The sequence below is a fragment of the Salvelinus fontinalis genome, chromosome 1 (genome assembly GCF_029448725.1).
Source record: "Salvelinus fontinalis isolate EN_2023a chromosome 1, ASM2944872v1, whole genome shotgun sequence".
NCBI classification, from domain to species: domain Eukaryota; kingdom Metazoa; phylum Chordata; class Actinopteri; order Salmoniformes; family Salmonidae; genus Salvelinus; species Salvelinus fontinalis.
Window position 1 is genome coordinate 60,679,153 of NC_074665.1, and position 14,835 is coordinate 60,693,987.

At 45.0% G+C, this 14,835-nt stretch overlaps 1 protein-coding gene across 1 annotated transcript in view; it reads right to left on the reverse strand.

Annotated features, from left to right (window-relative positions):
- Positions 1-4,286: 4,286 nt before the first annotated feature.
- The window catches only part of LOC129859071 (testican-2-like), a 63,619-nt gene continuing 53,070 nt past the window's right edge, over positions 4,287-14,835 (reverse strand). Inside the window, exons 7-10 of the mRNA XM_055928430.1 lie at positions 14,419-14,637; positions 12,544-12,606; positions 7,004-7,141; positions 4,287-5,336 (exon numbers count right to left, since the gene is read on the reverse strand). Coding sequence (XP_055784405.1) covers positions 5,209-5,336; positions 7,004-7,141; positions 12,544-12,606; positions 14,419-14,637 — 548 coding nt within the window. The 3' untranslated portion in view covers positions 4,287-5,208. The remainder of the gene's footprint in view (positions 5,337-7,003; positions 7,142-12,543; positions 12,607-14,418; positions 14,638-14,835) is intronic.

Below are 14,835 nucleotides of genomic sequence, written 5' to 3' on the forward strand. Positions count from 1 at the left end.
GTAGATTTGCAAACATTTCGAAAAACCTGTTTTCGCTTTGCCAATATGGGGTATTGTGTGTAGATTACTGAGGATTTTATTTTATATAATACATTTTAGAATAAGGCTAATTTATCAAAATGTGGAAAAAGTCAAGGGTTCTGAATACTTTCCGAAGGCACTGTATTTGTATGTGTAACAGTATAACTGTAGACCGTCCCCTCGCCCCGACCCGGGCGCGAACCAGGGACCCTCTGCACACATCAACAACTGACACCCACGAAGCGTCGTTACCCATCGCTCCACAAAAGCCGCGGCCCTTGCAGAGCAAGGGGCAACACTACTTCTAGGTTTCAGAGCAAGTGACGTAACTGATTGAAATGCTAGTAGCGCGTACTCGCTAACTAGCTAGCCATTTCACATCCGTTACATATGTACAGTATTTTGTAACAATTTTTGGTTCACTAAATGTTTATTTTACCACTATGAACCACCCTCTCCCAGGTGTTGGCAAGCTGCGGGAAGTAGGGGTGTTGAGGGTCCTACAGCAGAATAAAAAATAAATAATAATTTTTTTTAAATTGTTTGAAAAATATATTTTCACAAAAGTATTGCACTGGGGCTTTACTAGTCCTGCATTAGTGGACAGATATAGACGTCTTCAGGGCGGGACATTTTTGTTCTCTGCACAAGAGGACAGCCAGAGGAGGATGGGCCATTCTGCCACGTCAGGATCTTCTCACGGTTTCCTCCTTCCAGGCAGTTTTTCCTTGCCATTGTGCTTCTGATCTCTCTTTAGGGTCTATAGGTCTACTAAGCCGAGTTACTTTAAAGTGCTTTATAAACAAAAGGTGATTGAGAGATTGAAATGATCTGGAAATAGGTGCTAGGGTGTTATTTAAGAAATATCTCCCTGGGTCTGTCCCCAGGTGAGGATGTGGTGGGGGTGGGTTACGGAGCCTTCGGCCAGCGCTGCTTTCCCTCTCTGGCCAGTGACATCCTGTCCAGGGCCTTCAGCTGTCACGGCCATCATGCTGCATACCACAATTGCAGGGCAAGCAGGCACCAACGGGGGAGCTGTAGTGCGTGCAGAATCAGGAGAGACGCTAGGTAAGGCCACCCTACTCTTGGGAGAGCTACTGGGTTTGTAGGCTTTTGTTCCAGCCCTGCTCTAAAACACCTGATTCCGGGTCAAGGCCCTGATGATCGGCCAAGGCTGGAACAAAAGCCTGTACACAGCTCTCCAGGAGGATAGTGACTAGATGGAGTACAACTATGATCGGAAGTAACTTTTTGTAACAAGTTAGGAGAGCATTTTAGCTAATGCAAACCTGCTATGTTAACTCTCCTAACCTGCTACCGGTCGTAGCTGTTTACCACCAAGTCAAAAACCTCAAGGTGGGATGGTGGCAACCACTGATTTTGAAAGAGTTATACCCTTTTTGAACATTGGGGGGCACTTGTTCACCATAGAAAATACACTGAGTATACAAAACATTATCTTGACTGCTCTTTCCATGACAGACTGACTAGGTGAAAGCTATGATCCCTTATTGATGTAACTTGTGAAATCCACTTCAGTCTGTGTAGATGAAGGGGAGGAGACAGGTTAAAGAAGGATTTTAAGCCTTGAGACATGGATTGTGTGTGTGCGCCATTCAGAGGATGAATGGGCAAGACAAAAGATTGAAGTGCCTTTGAACAGGGTATGGTAGTAGATGCCAGGCGCATCGGTTTGAGTATGTCAAGAACTGCAACGCTGCTGTTTTTTTCACGCTCAACAGTTCCCCGTGTGTATCAAGAATGGTCCACCTCCCAAAGGACTTGATACAACTGTGGGAAGCATTTGGGTCAAAATGGGCCAGCATCCTTGTAAAAAGCTTTCGACACCTTGTAGAGTCCATGCGCTGACTAATTGAGGCTGTTCTTGTTTTATTTTTCTACCCCTTTTTGTGGTGTCCAATTGGTAGTTACAGTCTTCTCTCATCGCTGCAACTCCCGCACAGACTCAGGAGAGGCGAAGGTTGAGAGCCGAGCGTCCTCCGAAACACAACCCAACTGCACTGCTTCTTGACACAATGCCCACTTAACCAGGAAGCCAGCCACACCAATGTGTCGGAGGAAACACCGTACACCTGGCGACTGTGTCAGCGTGCACTGCACCCAGCCCACCACATGAGTCACTAGTGCGCAATGGGACTAGGATATCCCTGCCGGCCAAACCTTCCCCTAACCCAGACGACGCTGGGCCAATTGTGCGCCGCTCCATGGGTTTCCCAGTCGCGACAGAGCCTGGACTCGAACCCAGAATCTCTAGTGACAAAGCGCGCACTGCGATGCTGTGTCTTAGACCACTGCGCCACTCGGGAGGCAAATTGAGTCTGTTCTGAGGGAAAAAGGGGTGCAACTCAATATTAGGAAGGTGTTCCTAATGTTTTGTACACCATTGGAGGCCCCTCAGAGGAGGAAGGGGAGGACCATCCTCTTCAGTGAATTTCATCAAAATAAGAATTGTAAAACATTTAAAAAGTTATCCTTTTTAGATAAAACTATACTAAATATATTCAAATGTCACCAAATAATTTATTTAAAACACACTGTTTTGCAATGAAGGTCTACAGTAGCCTCAACAGCACTGTAGGGGAGCACCATGGTGAAGCCAGAGTAGAACTAGCTTCCATCCTCCAGTGGGTACATTGACTTTAATACAAAACGTAGGAGGCTCATGGTTCTCACGCCCTTCCATAGACTTAAACAGTAATTATGACAACTTCCAGAGGATGTCCTCCAACCTATCAGAGCTCTTGCATCACAAACTGACAGGGTGAGTATTCACAGCATGAGAGCACACATAAAGCTTTAGATATACAATCTCTGCTACAGATTAGTATCTAACACTTTCAGTGGTTTCCACCATCTCATCTCCTCATTTACATTTAACATTACATTTAAGTCATTTAGCAGACGCTCTTATCCAGAGCGACTTACAAATTGGAAAGTTCATTCATATTCATCCTGGTCCCCCCGTGGGAATTGAACCCTGGTCCCCCTATGGGAATAGAACCCACAACCCTGGCGTTGCAAGCGCCATGCTCTACCAACTGAGCCACCTCTACTTTCATACTGTACCGTACACTTTAGTCTGGATGTAAAACTAAAACCATCGCATCGACCTCTCAAGTGTGAGATTTACACCTGGTAATGTTACATGTGGCTCTCATCCGGCCAGGCGGCATGGGATGAGAAATCTGATTATCTGACATGTTGCACAGACTGATTGGCATCTTTGGGTAGCTCAGATATAAAAGCTGTCACACATGTTATTCTCTCCCCTGCACTCGGAAAGGAGCAGAAAAAAGGCATAGACGCCAAACCTGGGTTCAAGTACTATTTGAAGTAATTGAAAATACTTTAGCTAGGCTTGATTGATCTTGCCTGATGCAAAGGACCAATAGAGTAGTCACAAAACTGAAAACCTCACCCAACTTGCACTTCATGAATGCACAACGTTTTTGAAAGATTTTAAATAGCATTTGAATCCAGATCTGTTGTAGACTCTGAGGTAACATACGTTACGTCTTCTTCTTGACCCCACAGGGCCATTACCGGATTCCATCATGGCAGAAATATGATGCTGAGAAACATGATTTAAAATGATTGATTACTTGTCCATTTCAAATAGCACAATACCAGGCAGTAGAGCTACAGGGGAATGGGAAAGCTGAAGGCTCATACGACAATATAAAGCGCCACGGTTACTGGTTTACATGGCAGTAGTTTACAGGTAAACGAGCGGCGAAATGCCTTCAGGATGCTGGGTAGAAGGGGGCATCTATGATATTGTTTTGCTAGAATTGCAGATGTGCAATATACGACCTAGATCATGTTTCAGCTAAAAAGTGTACACACAATGTACATTATTTACATACACTGTAATATATGTTTTCTAGCCTCCTATAGATGTAAGCCTCAGAAACTGCAGAAAAAGGTTATGCGAAATGTAGGGCGCCAGGCTGCCCTGCATTATGTACTCCTGCCACCATCATTACGCACACCTGCCTTCCCTCATCTCGTCACGCGCATCAGCGATTTATTGGACTCAATCACCTGTTTATTACCTCCTCTGTATTTGTCAGTTCCCCAGCTCTGTTTCCCCACTGCTGCATTAATGTCATTTTGTTACCTGGTTCTGACGCTGTTCTTGTCCTGTTCCATGTCTGTCCTACATTAAATGTTCAACTTCCCGTACCTGCTTTTCATCTCCGCCGTCAGTTTTTAGCCAAGGGAAGAACAGCATGACAGAGGAATATGGTGGCCTTGTTGGGCCACATAGAACCAATAAATTTTATTATTAAACACAATGTTGATCTGCAGATAATACAATGGACACTTGTCAATCAAGCAGTACAGTCTGCCAGGCTCTCAAGGCATTAGCAATACAGGACTAATAATAATAATAATAGTGGTAAATCTGTCTTTAGATACACAGTTTATTCACATTTAGGAGTGTAGCGTGAGAAACTTTATTCTATTAGACTTGATGAGACAGAGCACTACTGTCATGTGAGGTGAAGCATACGGGATGGAATGGGGAAAGTCAAAGGATGCAATAGGAATATGCAATTAGTCTAAAGTGGACTCCTCTCCTTGTCTCCTCTCCATCTGCCCTAATCTGAAAGCCCCGGGTTGGTGAAAACAGTAAGGTGAAAGCCTGACTATAATTACCTGTCCAGTTTGTTCACATCGGTGCAGAGAAAGGAGGAAATGAAGGAACAGAAGCAAGGGGAGGATGCCACTTTTGACTACTGAGATGCACCCGTCTCCAGTTCCTAACATGAACACATAACCTCCAGTTGCTTCCTGCCTTTAATAAAACATTTTAAGCTGCTAAAAACTGCTCCATGAGAAAGTTGTCTTGTACATACAACAGAAAAAAGAGCCAAGATATTCCCAGGTATTTAGGACACATCTCCTGACTCGTCAGACCACAGTTGCTAGCTATTGATATCACACATTGTCACGCCACCACACCCACCCCCCATCTGTCCCTCCAACCCCCTCCCTTAGTCCAGGACTGATTCAGTGTTGTTCAGAGTGTGTTTTCTCTTCAGGTTTTCGGGATCATTATTTGTGTGTGTATATATGTATGTAAGAGACAGAGAAAGCAAGAGAAGTTGAGATGCTCCGGTAGTAATGTTGGACCAGCTAGACTCCATTATTTCTTCACCTCTACCAAATATATCCTCCGTCATCCGCCTCTCCTTCCTCTTCCTCTTCATTCTCCTCCGCTTCTTTCTCTTCCTCATCCTCCCATCCTACCCCACTGCCAAAATCACCTGAATATGTCAGCGCCTCATCTGGAGAAGAGGAAGAGCGATAAAGAAACAGAGACAGACAGAGGGATGGGAGAAGAGGAAGACAGACAGAGAAACAGAGACAGACAGAAGGATGGGAGAAGAGGAAGACACACAGAGAGACAGAGACAGACAGAGGGATGGGAGAAGGGGAAGAGAGACAGAGGGATGGGAGAAAATGAAGAGAGACAGACAGAGGGATGGGAGAAGGGGAAGAGAGACAGAGGGATGGGAGAAAATGAAGAGAGACAGACAGAGGGATGGGAGAAGGGGAAGAGAGACAGAGAAACAGAGACAGACAGAAGGATGGGAGAAGGGGAAGAGAGACAGAGGGATGGGAGAAAATGAAGAGAGACAGACAGAGGGATGGGAGAAGGGGAAGAGAGACAGAGGGATAGGAGAAAATGAAGAGAGACAGACAGAGGGATGGGAGAAGGGGAAGAGAGACAGAGGGATGGGAGAAGGGGAAGAGAGACAGAGGGATAGGAGAAAATGAAGAGAGACAGACAGAGGGATGGGAGAAAATGAAGAGACAGACAGAGGGATGGGAGAAAATGAAGAGAGACAGACAGAGGGATAGGAGAAAATGAAGAGAGACAGACAGAGGGATGGGAGAAAATGAAGAGACAGACAGAGGGATGGGAGAAAATGAAGAGAGACAGACAGAGGGATGGGAGAAAATGAAGAGACAGACAGAGGGATGGGAGAAAAGGAAGAGAGACAGACAGAGGGATGGGAGAAAAGGAAGAGAGACAGACAGAGGGATGGGAGAAAAGGAAGAGAGACAGACAGAGGGATGGGAGAAAAGGAAGAGAGACAGACAGAGGGATGGGAGAAAAGGAAGAGAGACAGACAGAGGGATGGGAGAAAATGAAGAGAGACAGACAGAGGGATGGGAGAAAAGGAAGAGAGACAGACAGAGGGATGGGAGAAAAGGAAGAGAGAGATTGAAGTAATCAATGTACCTGTATCCAAATATGATATATTTCATTCGAAGTTGACTTCTGTTCCCTGCATGTATACTTCCTAGCTTTGATCAATTCCATCTATTTAATCCAAGAAATACATTTGTAAAAAAAAAAACACTGAGTGAATTTGACAGTGGTGAAGTAAAGGGCATGTGTTTGACTTTGTCTGGGTTTTAATGGCTATTTCTGGACCCTGCCAGGGGAGCCATTCTTATCAGGAGCAGGTTCCGTCCAGCCAGACAACCATTTATCTTGAAAGACTTTTCTCTCAGCGACAAGCGGCCCTTTAGAATGCAAATGATCCCTGACAACATGATTTGAATGTGGCACTGTGTCTGACTGCTAGTGGTGCTGTGGATCTGAGCCCTAGCTGACGAATAAAGGGTGCATTGTACCGAGTGTGTGTAGGGATCTGTATCGAGTGTGTATGACAATCAATATAGTGTGTCGAGGTTCTGCAACGAGTGTTTGAGCATGTGTTGGGGTACAGAGTGTGTGTGATGGGTCAATACTGATCATTCGACAGTGTATGGGTATCAATACTGAGGGTGTGAGGGTGTGTGTGTGTTTTGGCGTACCGCTTGTGTGTGATGGTCTTGTAGCCAACCCAAGTATGTGCGTGAGGTTCTATATGGAGTGTGTGCCAGGGTTTTCACCATCAGTTTGAGATTTGAGAGCAATTGAACCCTGATGGTGTCTTACCACAGTCAGGGTTGCCATGGATTCTGGAACTGGCTAGTTCCCCACCGTGTTGGTCGACACACCAGCACTCTCCCCTGGCCTGATCACACTGTAGCTTTCTATAGTATCCATCCTCATCACAGCTAGGGATGAACAAGCCTAAGACACACAAACAAAGGGAGGTTACATACGGAGGCACACATGCTTTTTTAGACCGAATAAATCTATATTTGCATTGCGGTGTATGTGATGTTACATTTTCATTAGCCTACTCCATTACATATATGGGGTGGCAGGTAGCCTAGTGGTTAGAGCGTTGGACTAGTAACCGAAAGGTTGCAAGATCAAATCCCCAAGCTGACAAGGTAAAAATCTGCCGTTCTGCCCCTGAACAAGGCAGTTAACCCACTGTCCCTAGGCTGTTATTTTGTATAAGAATTTGTTCTTAACTGATTTCCTAGTCACTTGTGTTTCCAAGCCTATTATTGACTATTCATTATCCTATGATTTTATATATTTAATTATACATTTTGTGGTTTGCATTAGAAGACAGCTTGGTCGTTTCACATGACATGAAGGCTGGTTTTCACATGATTGTAGAAAGTAATATATAGTCATGAAGGTGATCCAAACATGAACACCTGGGGCCTATAATAGGCCTAACTGCTGTGGGTGCAGCTATAGGTGCACATTCTTTCCCAACATTAACACTTCTGAAATGCATCTGAATAGGAACATAATGCATACTGAATAGACACATGCCCATTGTGTGGAGGGACCTTGATAGTCCAACAATATACCGGCAAATCACTAGTATGCTAATAACCCCAAGATTGTTTTACAAAATAAATCTTTCCTCAGCAGTCTTTAATTTCTGAGGAGGTCCAATGGAGCTACAATGAGACCCAATTTTGGAACTAGAGAACTCAAGTTTGTCCTCTCTGTGCGTGGAAGCAGAATCCTGGGGCATGGCGGATACACCTATTGAAAGAAACGTGGAAAGAAACGATGGAAAGCAGATTGAAGTCCGACAGGTACTGAACAACTTGAAGAAGAAGAGTTTGGAGACTGAGGAAAGCACGCTGCGTGTTTTGGAGCCTGCTACATCAGCCATGACAGGTGTTGTAAGGCATTATTTGCCCTCAGAAAATAACTTGAAAAGGTGTATTCAGAGGCACCGGCAAAAGAACAAAGACAAGCAGATGTCGCCGGTACTGGCTCCAGCTCCTGGGGGCAATGGTACGGCAATGGGTGGAGGCCAGGTTAGACCTGCAACCCTCTCCAACCTCGCAATATCTGAGATCTACCAAACCACGCATTGTGGAGACCTGTTCCTCCAGCACAACAGTGGGCCAGGCCCAGACAGGCTTCTGAACTTAACAACCAAAGACAACTTGGAATTCCTGTGCAACTGCGATCCCTGGCTTGCCAATGGAACATTCAAGAAGGTCCCACATCTGTTCCAGCAGGTGTATACCATCCACGGAATTCCCACATATTCACCAAATGAAAACGACCTGATGCAACAGGAGCACGTGATTGCAGCAGCCATTATTATGTTGCCCGAGAATTCTGAGATAGGCATCATCATTCACTAGCCTATTGAAGTTGTTTTAAAGGGATAGTTGACTCTTTTTTTCCGACATCCCTGGGCTGTGGTTGTTTCCTCCAAACCTTTAAAACATTTGTTAGCTGGTTATTATGCAAGGTTGAGAATAAGAATACGAATCTGGCTAGCATTTTTGGAGAACGTAGCAATGCTAGTGGAAATGGGTAGTTTCAGTTAGTGATGCATTCAAAACCATAAAATATGTTTTTGAATGGGGGGTAAACATCAACATACAACAGCCTACTATTTTATATTTTTTTGCAGACATACACTCGTGCCTTCCTTGCACTGAAGAACTTGAACCTGGATCTGAAACCAGAATCCGTCATGACTGACTTCAAGCCAGCAGCTCCCGTAAAGGCCTTCAAGAAGGTGTTTCCGGGAATCCACAACCAGTGATGCTTCTTCCATCTGGGTCCACTTTTTAGGCAGCAACTGCCCCGCTGTCCTGAAGTGGCATCAAAGTCCTGGAGAGACTTTGACGCCCTCCACATCAAGATGTTTCACAGGCTGACATTCGTCCCGCCCGCTGATGTGGTGAGATGTTTCAAGGAGATGAAGGAAAATCTGTTCTTTCAGGACCCGGCGCTGTTCACATTTGTGGCCAACTTTGAGGACACATGGTTTGGGCGCCCGATGGGCAAGGGTAAAAAACAACAAAGAAGAGCACCGGAATTTGCCATGGGTATGTTCTTGTCTAGATGTCTGTAGGCCAGTCATTTCATTAGGACATGCAATGTTATTATACTACTAATAACACGAAATAATCTAACAAAATAGGCCCTACTAATAGGCTAATAATTATATACTAATAATAATGTGAGTATAATATGTATAATAGGCTATTGCAACAAGGTTAAACACAATGGCAAATGGGTGTTTAACATGTTTCGATCTTTGGATTTCAGAAACGTGGAACTACTAAGATGCTGTCCTGAAGGACATGGGGAAGGCCAATAACATCACAAAGGGCTGTTGTCGGTCGTTTGTGGGGCATATTACCTATTCCACGGCGACAAAACCCACAATTTGTTAGTTCTTCGATGCCTTGCAACTACAGCAGCATAGTGCAGAAGGAGCAGTACCTCGCTGGTAGTCAACCGCTACTAAAGTTGCAACGTCTGCGCAGCAGCCAGCAGGAATTGAAGCAGCTCGTGGAGGACTGCCAGAATAAACCACTGGCTGAGTACCTGAGAGGCATCGCCACCTTCAACCACACAGGAAAATGACTGCCCTGCAACACTTATGAGAACAGAGAGCAACTCTAAACTGGCACACCTGTTCATGGCACCTTACTGTATTGTTCATAATTTTTTTGTTTGTTATTTTTGGTCTTTGGTGCTTATTTTTTTATCACTGTTGGAGAATCAGGCTATTTGTAAATAAAATGTTAATTGTGAGTTAAATTTTTCTTAATTTATTCTGTTGAATCAAGAGTTCCATGTTCAAAAAGCATTTGACTTGCTGATGTGTGCAGGTTAACATCTACAGTTAGATCTGTATACAGATGGCAGATCTGAATTTGAGCCAGTTTGCTACAGCAGGAAAATAATTCATGGAAAAAGTCAGAATTACAAACTTTAAAAGCATTTTAATCTTAAACACAATACAAGTTAGAAATGTCATGCATTGCAGGAAAGTTCTCCTTCAACAGGGTGATTAAGATCCTCCATCTGTAGGCCAGTAAGCTATACATTCTGGCAAACCATCAGCCATATTTCACATTTCATGAACACATATCCATTCATTAAGGAGTTAAGGGGATGGAGGTGAAAAACTGTAGTCAGTACCATAGAGATTGAATGACAATCTAATTCTAATACTCTATGGTCAGCATACTACTGCTGCACCAGGGGGCTGGCTAATGACAAGAGAACAAGGACAGACATGCTCTGAATCTGGACTAGTTAACCTTTACCAGACTGCTGAGACACTTTGGAATATGTTATAATAATATAATATATGCATTACTATTTAAGAATTTGCTCCCCAAAAAGGAATGACATTGGGAGAGGAGGTCATAGGACTTCTATAATGTAAGGGCAGAATAAATTGAAAAATGTGTTCATGTAAATAAATGACATAACGTTGCATTGGGTTGTGTTCTTATCAGCTGAGGCAGCCCTCTAGTCCCTGAGTGATTGGCTTTCAAGGGAACTGTGTCTGAGTATCACTGGCAGAATTTGCCCAGCCTCCTCTCTGCTCCACTCCGTGTCCTTGAAGAGCCTTGATACACAGCTTAGCCAAGTCAGCAACACACACACATACAGTATATACACACACACACACACACACACACACACACACACACACACACACACACACACACACACACACACACACACACACACATACACACACACAGTACCCACGATATGCATGCACAAGCACGCGCGAACATGCAAACACACACAAACACGAAAACCTCACACACGATATACACTGAGTCTACTAACAAGGAACACCATCCTAATACTGAACTGCATATCCCCGTTTGACCTCAGAACAGCCTCAATTCATCGGGGCATGGACTACATGGTGCCGAAAGCATTCCACAGATAGGCTGGCCCACGTTGACTCCAATGCTCCCCATAGTTATGTCAAGTTGGCTGGATGTCCTTTGGGTGGTGGACCATTCTTGATACAGACTGGAAACTGTTGAGCGTGAAAAACATCAGTGTTGCAGTTCTTGACACACTCAAACCGGTGCGCCTGTCACCTACTACCATACCACGTTCAAAGGCACTTAAATCTTTCTATTGCCATTCACCCTCTGAATGGCACACATACACAATCTATGTCTCAACTGTCTCAAGGCTTAAAAATCCTTATTTAACCCCGTCTCCACCCCTTCATCTACACTGATTGAAGTGGATCTAACAGGTGACATCAATAAGGGATCATAGCCTTCACCTGGATTCACCTGGTCAGTCTATGTCATGTTCCTAATGTTTTGTACACTCAGTGTATTGCATCACACACACATGCACAGTCCGCATTGTGTCACAGACACAAACTGCCATGTGGTTAGCATCACACACACAGTGGTGTAAAGTACTTAAGTAAAAAATACTTTGAAGTACTAATTAAAGTACCTTTCTTGAGTATCTGTACTTTACTTTACTATTTATATTTTTGACAACTTAAACTTTTACTTCACTACATTCCTAAAGAAAATGATGTACTTTTTACTCCATACATTTTCCCTGACTCACAAAAGTACTCGTTACATTTTCAATGCCTAGCAGCACAGGAAAATAGTCAAATTCACACACTTATCAAGAGAAAATCCCTGGTCATCCCTACGGCCTCTAATCTGGCTCACTAAACACAAATGCTTTATTTGTCAATGTTGTCTGAGTGTTGGAGTGTACCCCTAGCTATCCATAAATAAATAAAAACAAGACCATTTTTCTGTCTAGTTGGCTTAATATAAGGAATAAGAAACATATTTTCACTTGTAATTTTGATACTTAAGTATATTTTAGCAATTACATTTACTTTTGATACTTAATACTTTTAGACTTTTACTCAAGTAGTATTTTACTGGGTGACTTTCACTTTTACTTGAGTCATTTTCTATTAAGGTAGCTTTACTTTTACTCAAGTATGACAATTGAGTACTTTTTCCACCACTGCACACACACACACCCTGGTTCCTGGTTCCTGCAGACCCTAGCCGTTTGTCTGTATGGAGCTATAATCCACTGGGCTGATCAGGGGATTATCCCTGCCTTCTGCTTGGCATCTGTTTAATGAAACTCCTCTATCAGTGATACACACACACACACACACACACACACACACACACACACACACACACACACATTGTGCGCATACGCACTCTAACGTGTGGCACACATGGCACACACTCGTACACAAATGTTCACTCAAGCACAAAGCACACATGTTCATCTGGGAAATGTGAATCATGCAGGAACATAATGCATACCCAGTTTGTTCTTGCCTCCCTCCTGTACTTGGATCCTCTCCAGCTCCGCCAGGCAGGGGGGCTCTGAGAGGGAAACACATCAACGCTTCAGTACATCACTCCAATACACACAAACACTAAAGCACACTTGTGCGTGTGGACACATTGGGTTGAGCTTTTATTGGTAAGTCAACGGTAAACTTTGAAATCAAGGCGTAGGAAATCTGTAGAAAATAATTCAGAAGTCAAACATTCACACAAATCTCCCATTATTATGCATGATTTAAATGCTACTTTGAACTACTGTGTTTCTCAGGTTCCCCCCTCTGTAGGCTATGCAGTGGATTTGGACTGCACAGAACCCGTGCCCAAAATGACACCCTATCCCCTACATATTAATGGGCTCTGGAAAAAAGTAGTGCTCTACACAGGGAATGAAGTGCCATTTGGAACACAGCCAGTGGCTCCAGCCAGGTCCAGTGGTAAACACAGGTCTCGTCTGGTTTCTGCTCGGCTGCTTGGCTGACACACATACAGTCTGTGAGAGCTCTGGGAGGACCAGCCTGTCAACAAGCTACAGTCATGTTGTTATTCCACAATGGTGGCCATTCCCCCAAAACAACAATGGGGGAGACAAACTGTGACGGACTGTGAGAGGGGCAAAAAGGGTGAGGGGCGAGAGAGGGGCGAGAGGGGACACAGAGTTTTCTACCTGTACGTTGTGTAGCCATGGTCACAGTAGGGAACTCTGAATGCCAGATTACATGAAAAACACACATAACTGCACACGGACACACACACACTCCACCCCCCATCTACACACACAATATCCCCCATATTCACTCTCTCTGGAAACAGAGTTACCAGGCAACGGTGCAGACCTTAGCGTCTCACTCTCTCTCACACACACCCACCCACAGTGACACACACTCTGTCACTCCCTCACAGACACACACCCCTCTCCCCACAATATAATCACTCTCTTTCACACACACACACACACACCCATCCACCCACCCACCTACCCACCCATCCATCCACCCACCCACCCACCCGCAGTGACACACACTCTGTCACTCCCTTACAGACACACACCCCTCTCCCCACAGTATACTCACTCTCTCTCACACACACACACACACACACACACACACACACACACACACACACACACACACACACACACACACACACACACACACACACACACACACACACATACACACACACACACACAGTGACACACACTCTGTCACTCCCTCACTGACACGCACTCCTCTCCCCATAGTATACTCACTCTGTCACTCCCTTACAGACACACACTCCTCTCCCCACAGTGGCACACACTCTGTCACTCCCTCACAGACACACACTCCTCTCCCCACAGTGACACACACTCTGTCACTCCCTCACAGACACACACTCCTCTCCCCACAGTGACACACACTCTGTCACTCCCTCACAGACACACACTCCTCTCCCCACAGTGACACACACTCTGTCACTCCCTCACAGACACGCACTCCTCTCCCCACAGTGACACACACTCTGTCACTCCCTCACAGACACACACTCCTCTCCCCACAGTGACACACACTCTGTCACTCCCTCACAGACACACACTCCTCTCCCCACAGTGACACACACTCTGTCACTCCCTCACAGACACACACTCCTCTCCCCACAGTGACACACACTCTGTCACTCCCTCACAGACACACAGTCCTCTCCCCACAGTGACACACACTCTGTCACTCCCTCACAGACACACACTCCTCTCCCCACAGTGACACACACTCTGTCACTCCCTCACAGACACACACTCCTCTCCCCACAGTGACACACACTCTGTCACTCCCTCACAGACACACACTCCTCTCCCCACAGTATACTCACTCTGTCTCCAGAAGCAGAGGCACCACTCGGCTGTAGAAACCTTCCCGTCCCTGTAGGAGTCGCAGGAGTTAAAGAAAGGTCGGATGCAGACCTCATACTTGTCCAGGTTAATGGCTGCCAGCTCGGCCTGGTCCAGATACAGATCACTGTTGGTGTCCAGCTTTGAGAACATCCAACCTATAGAGTCCTTACAGCTGGCCACCACATTCCTGTCCATGACTACAGACAGAGATATGAGACACATATTAGAGAGACACACACACAGACACAGACACACACACGCACGCACGTGCGCACACACACACACAGTGAAAAGGGGAAGGGGGAATGAGTTATAATCTACATATACAGATCAAATATTTATACTAGTGGTAGACATCAGGATTACAGTGAGTCAAAATGTCACTAGAGTGCAAA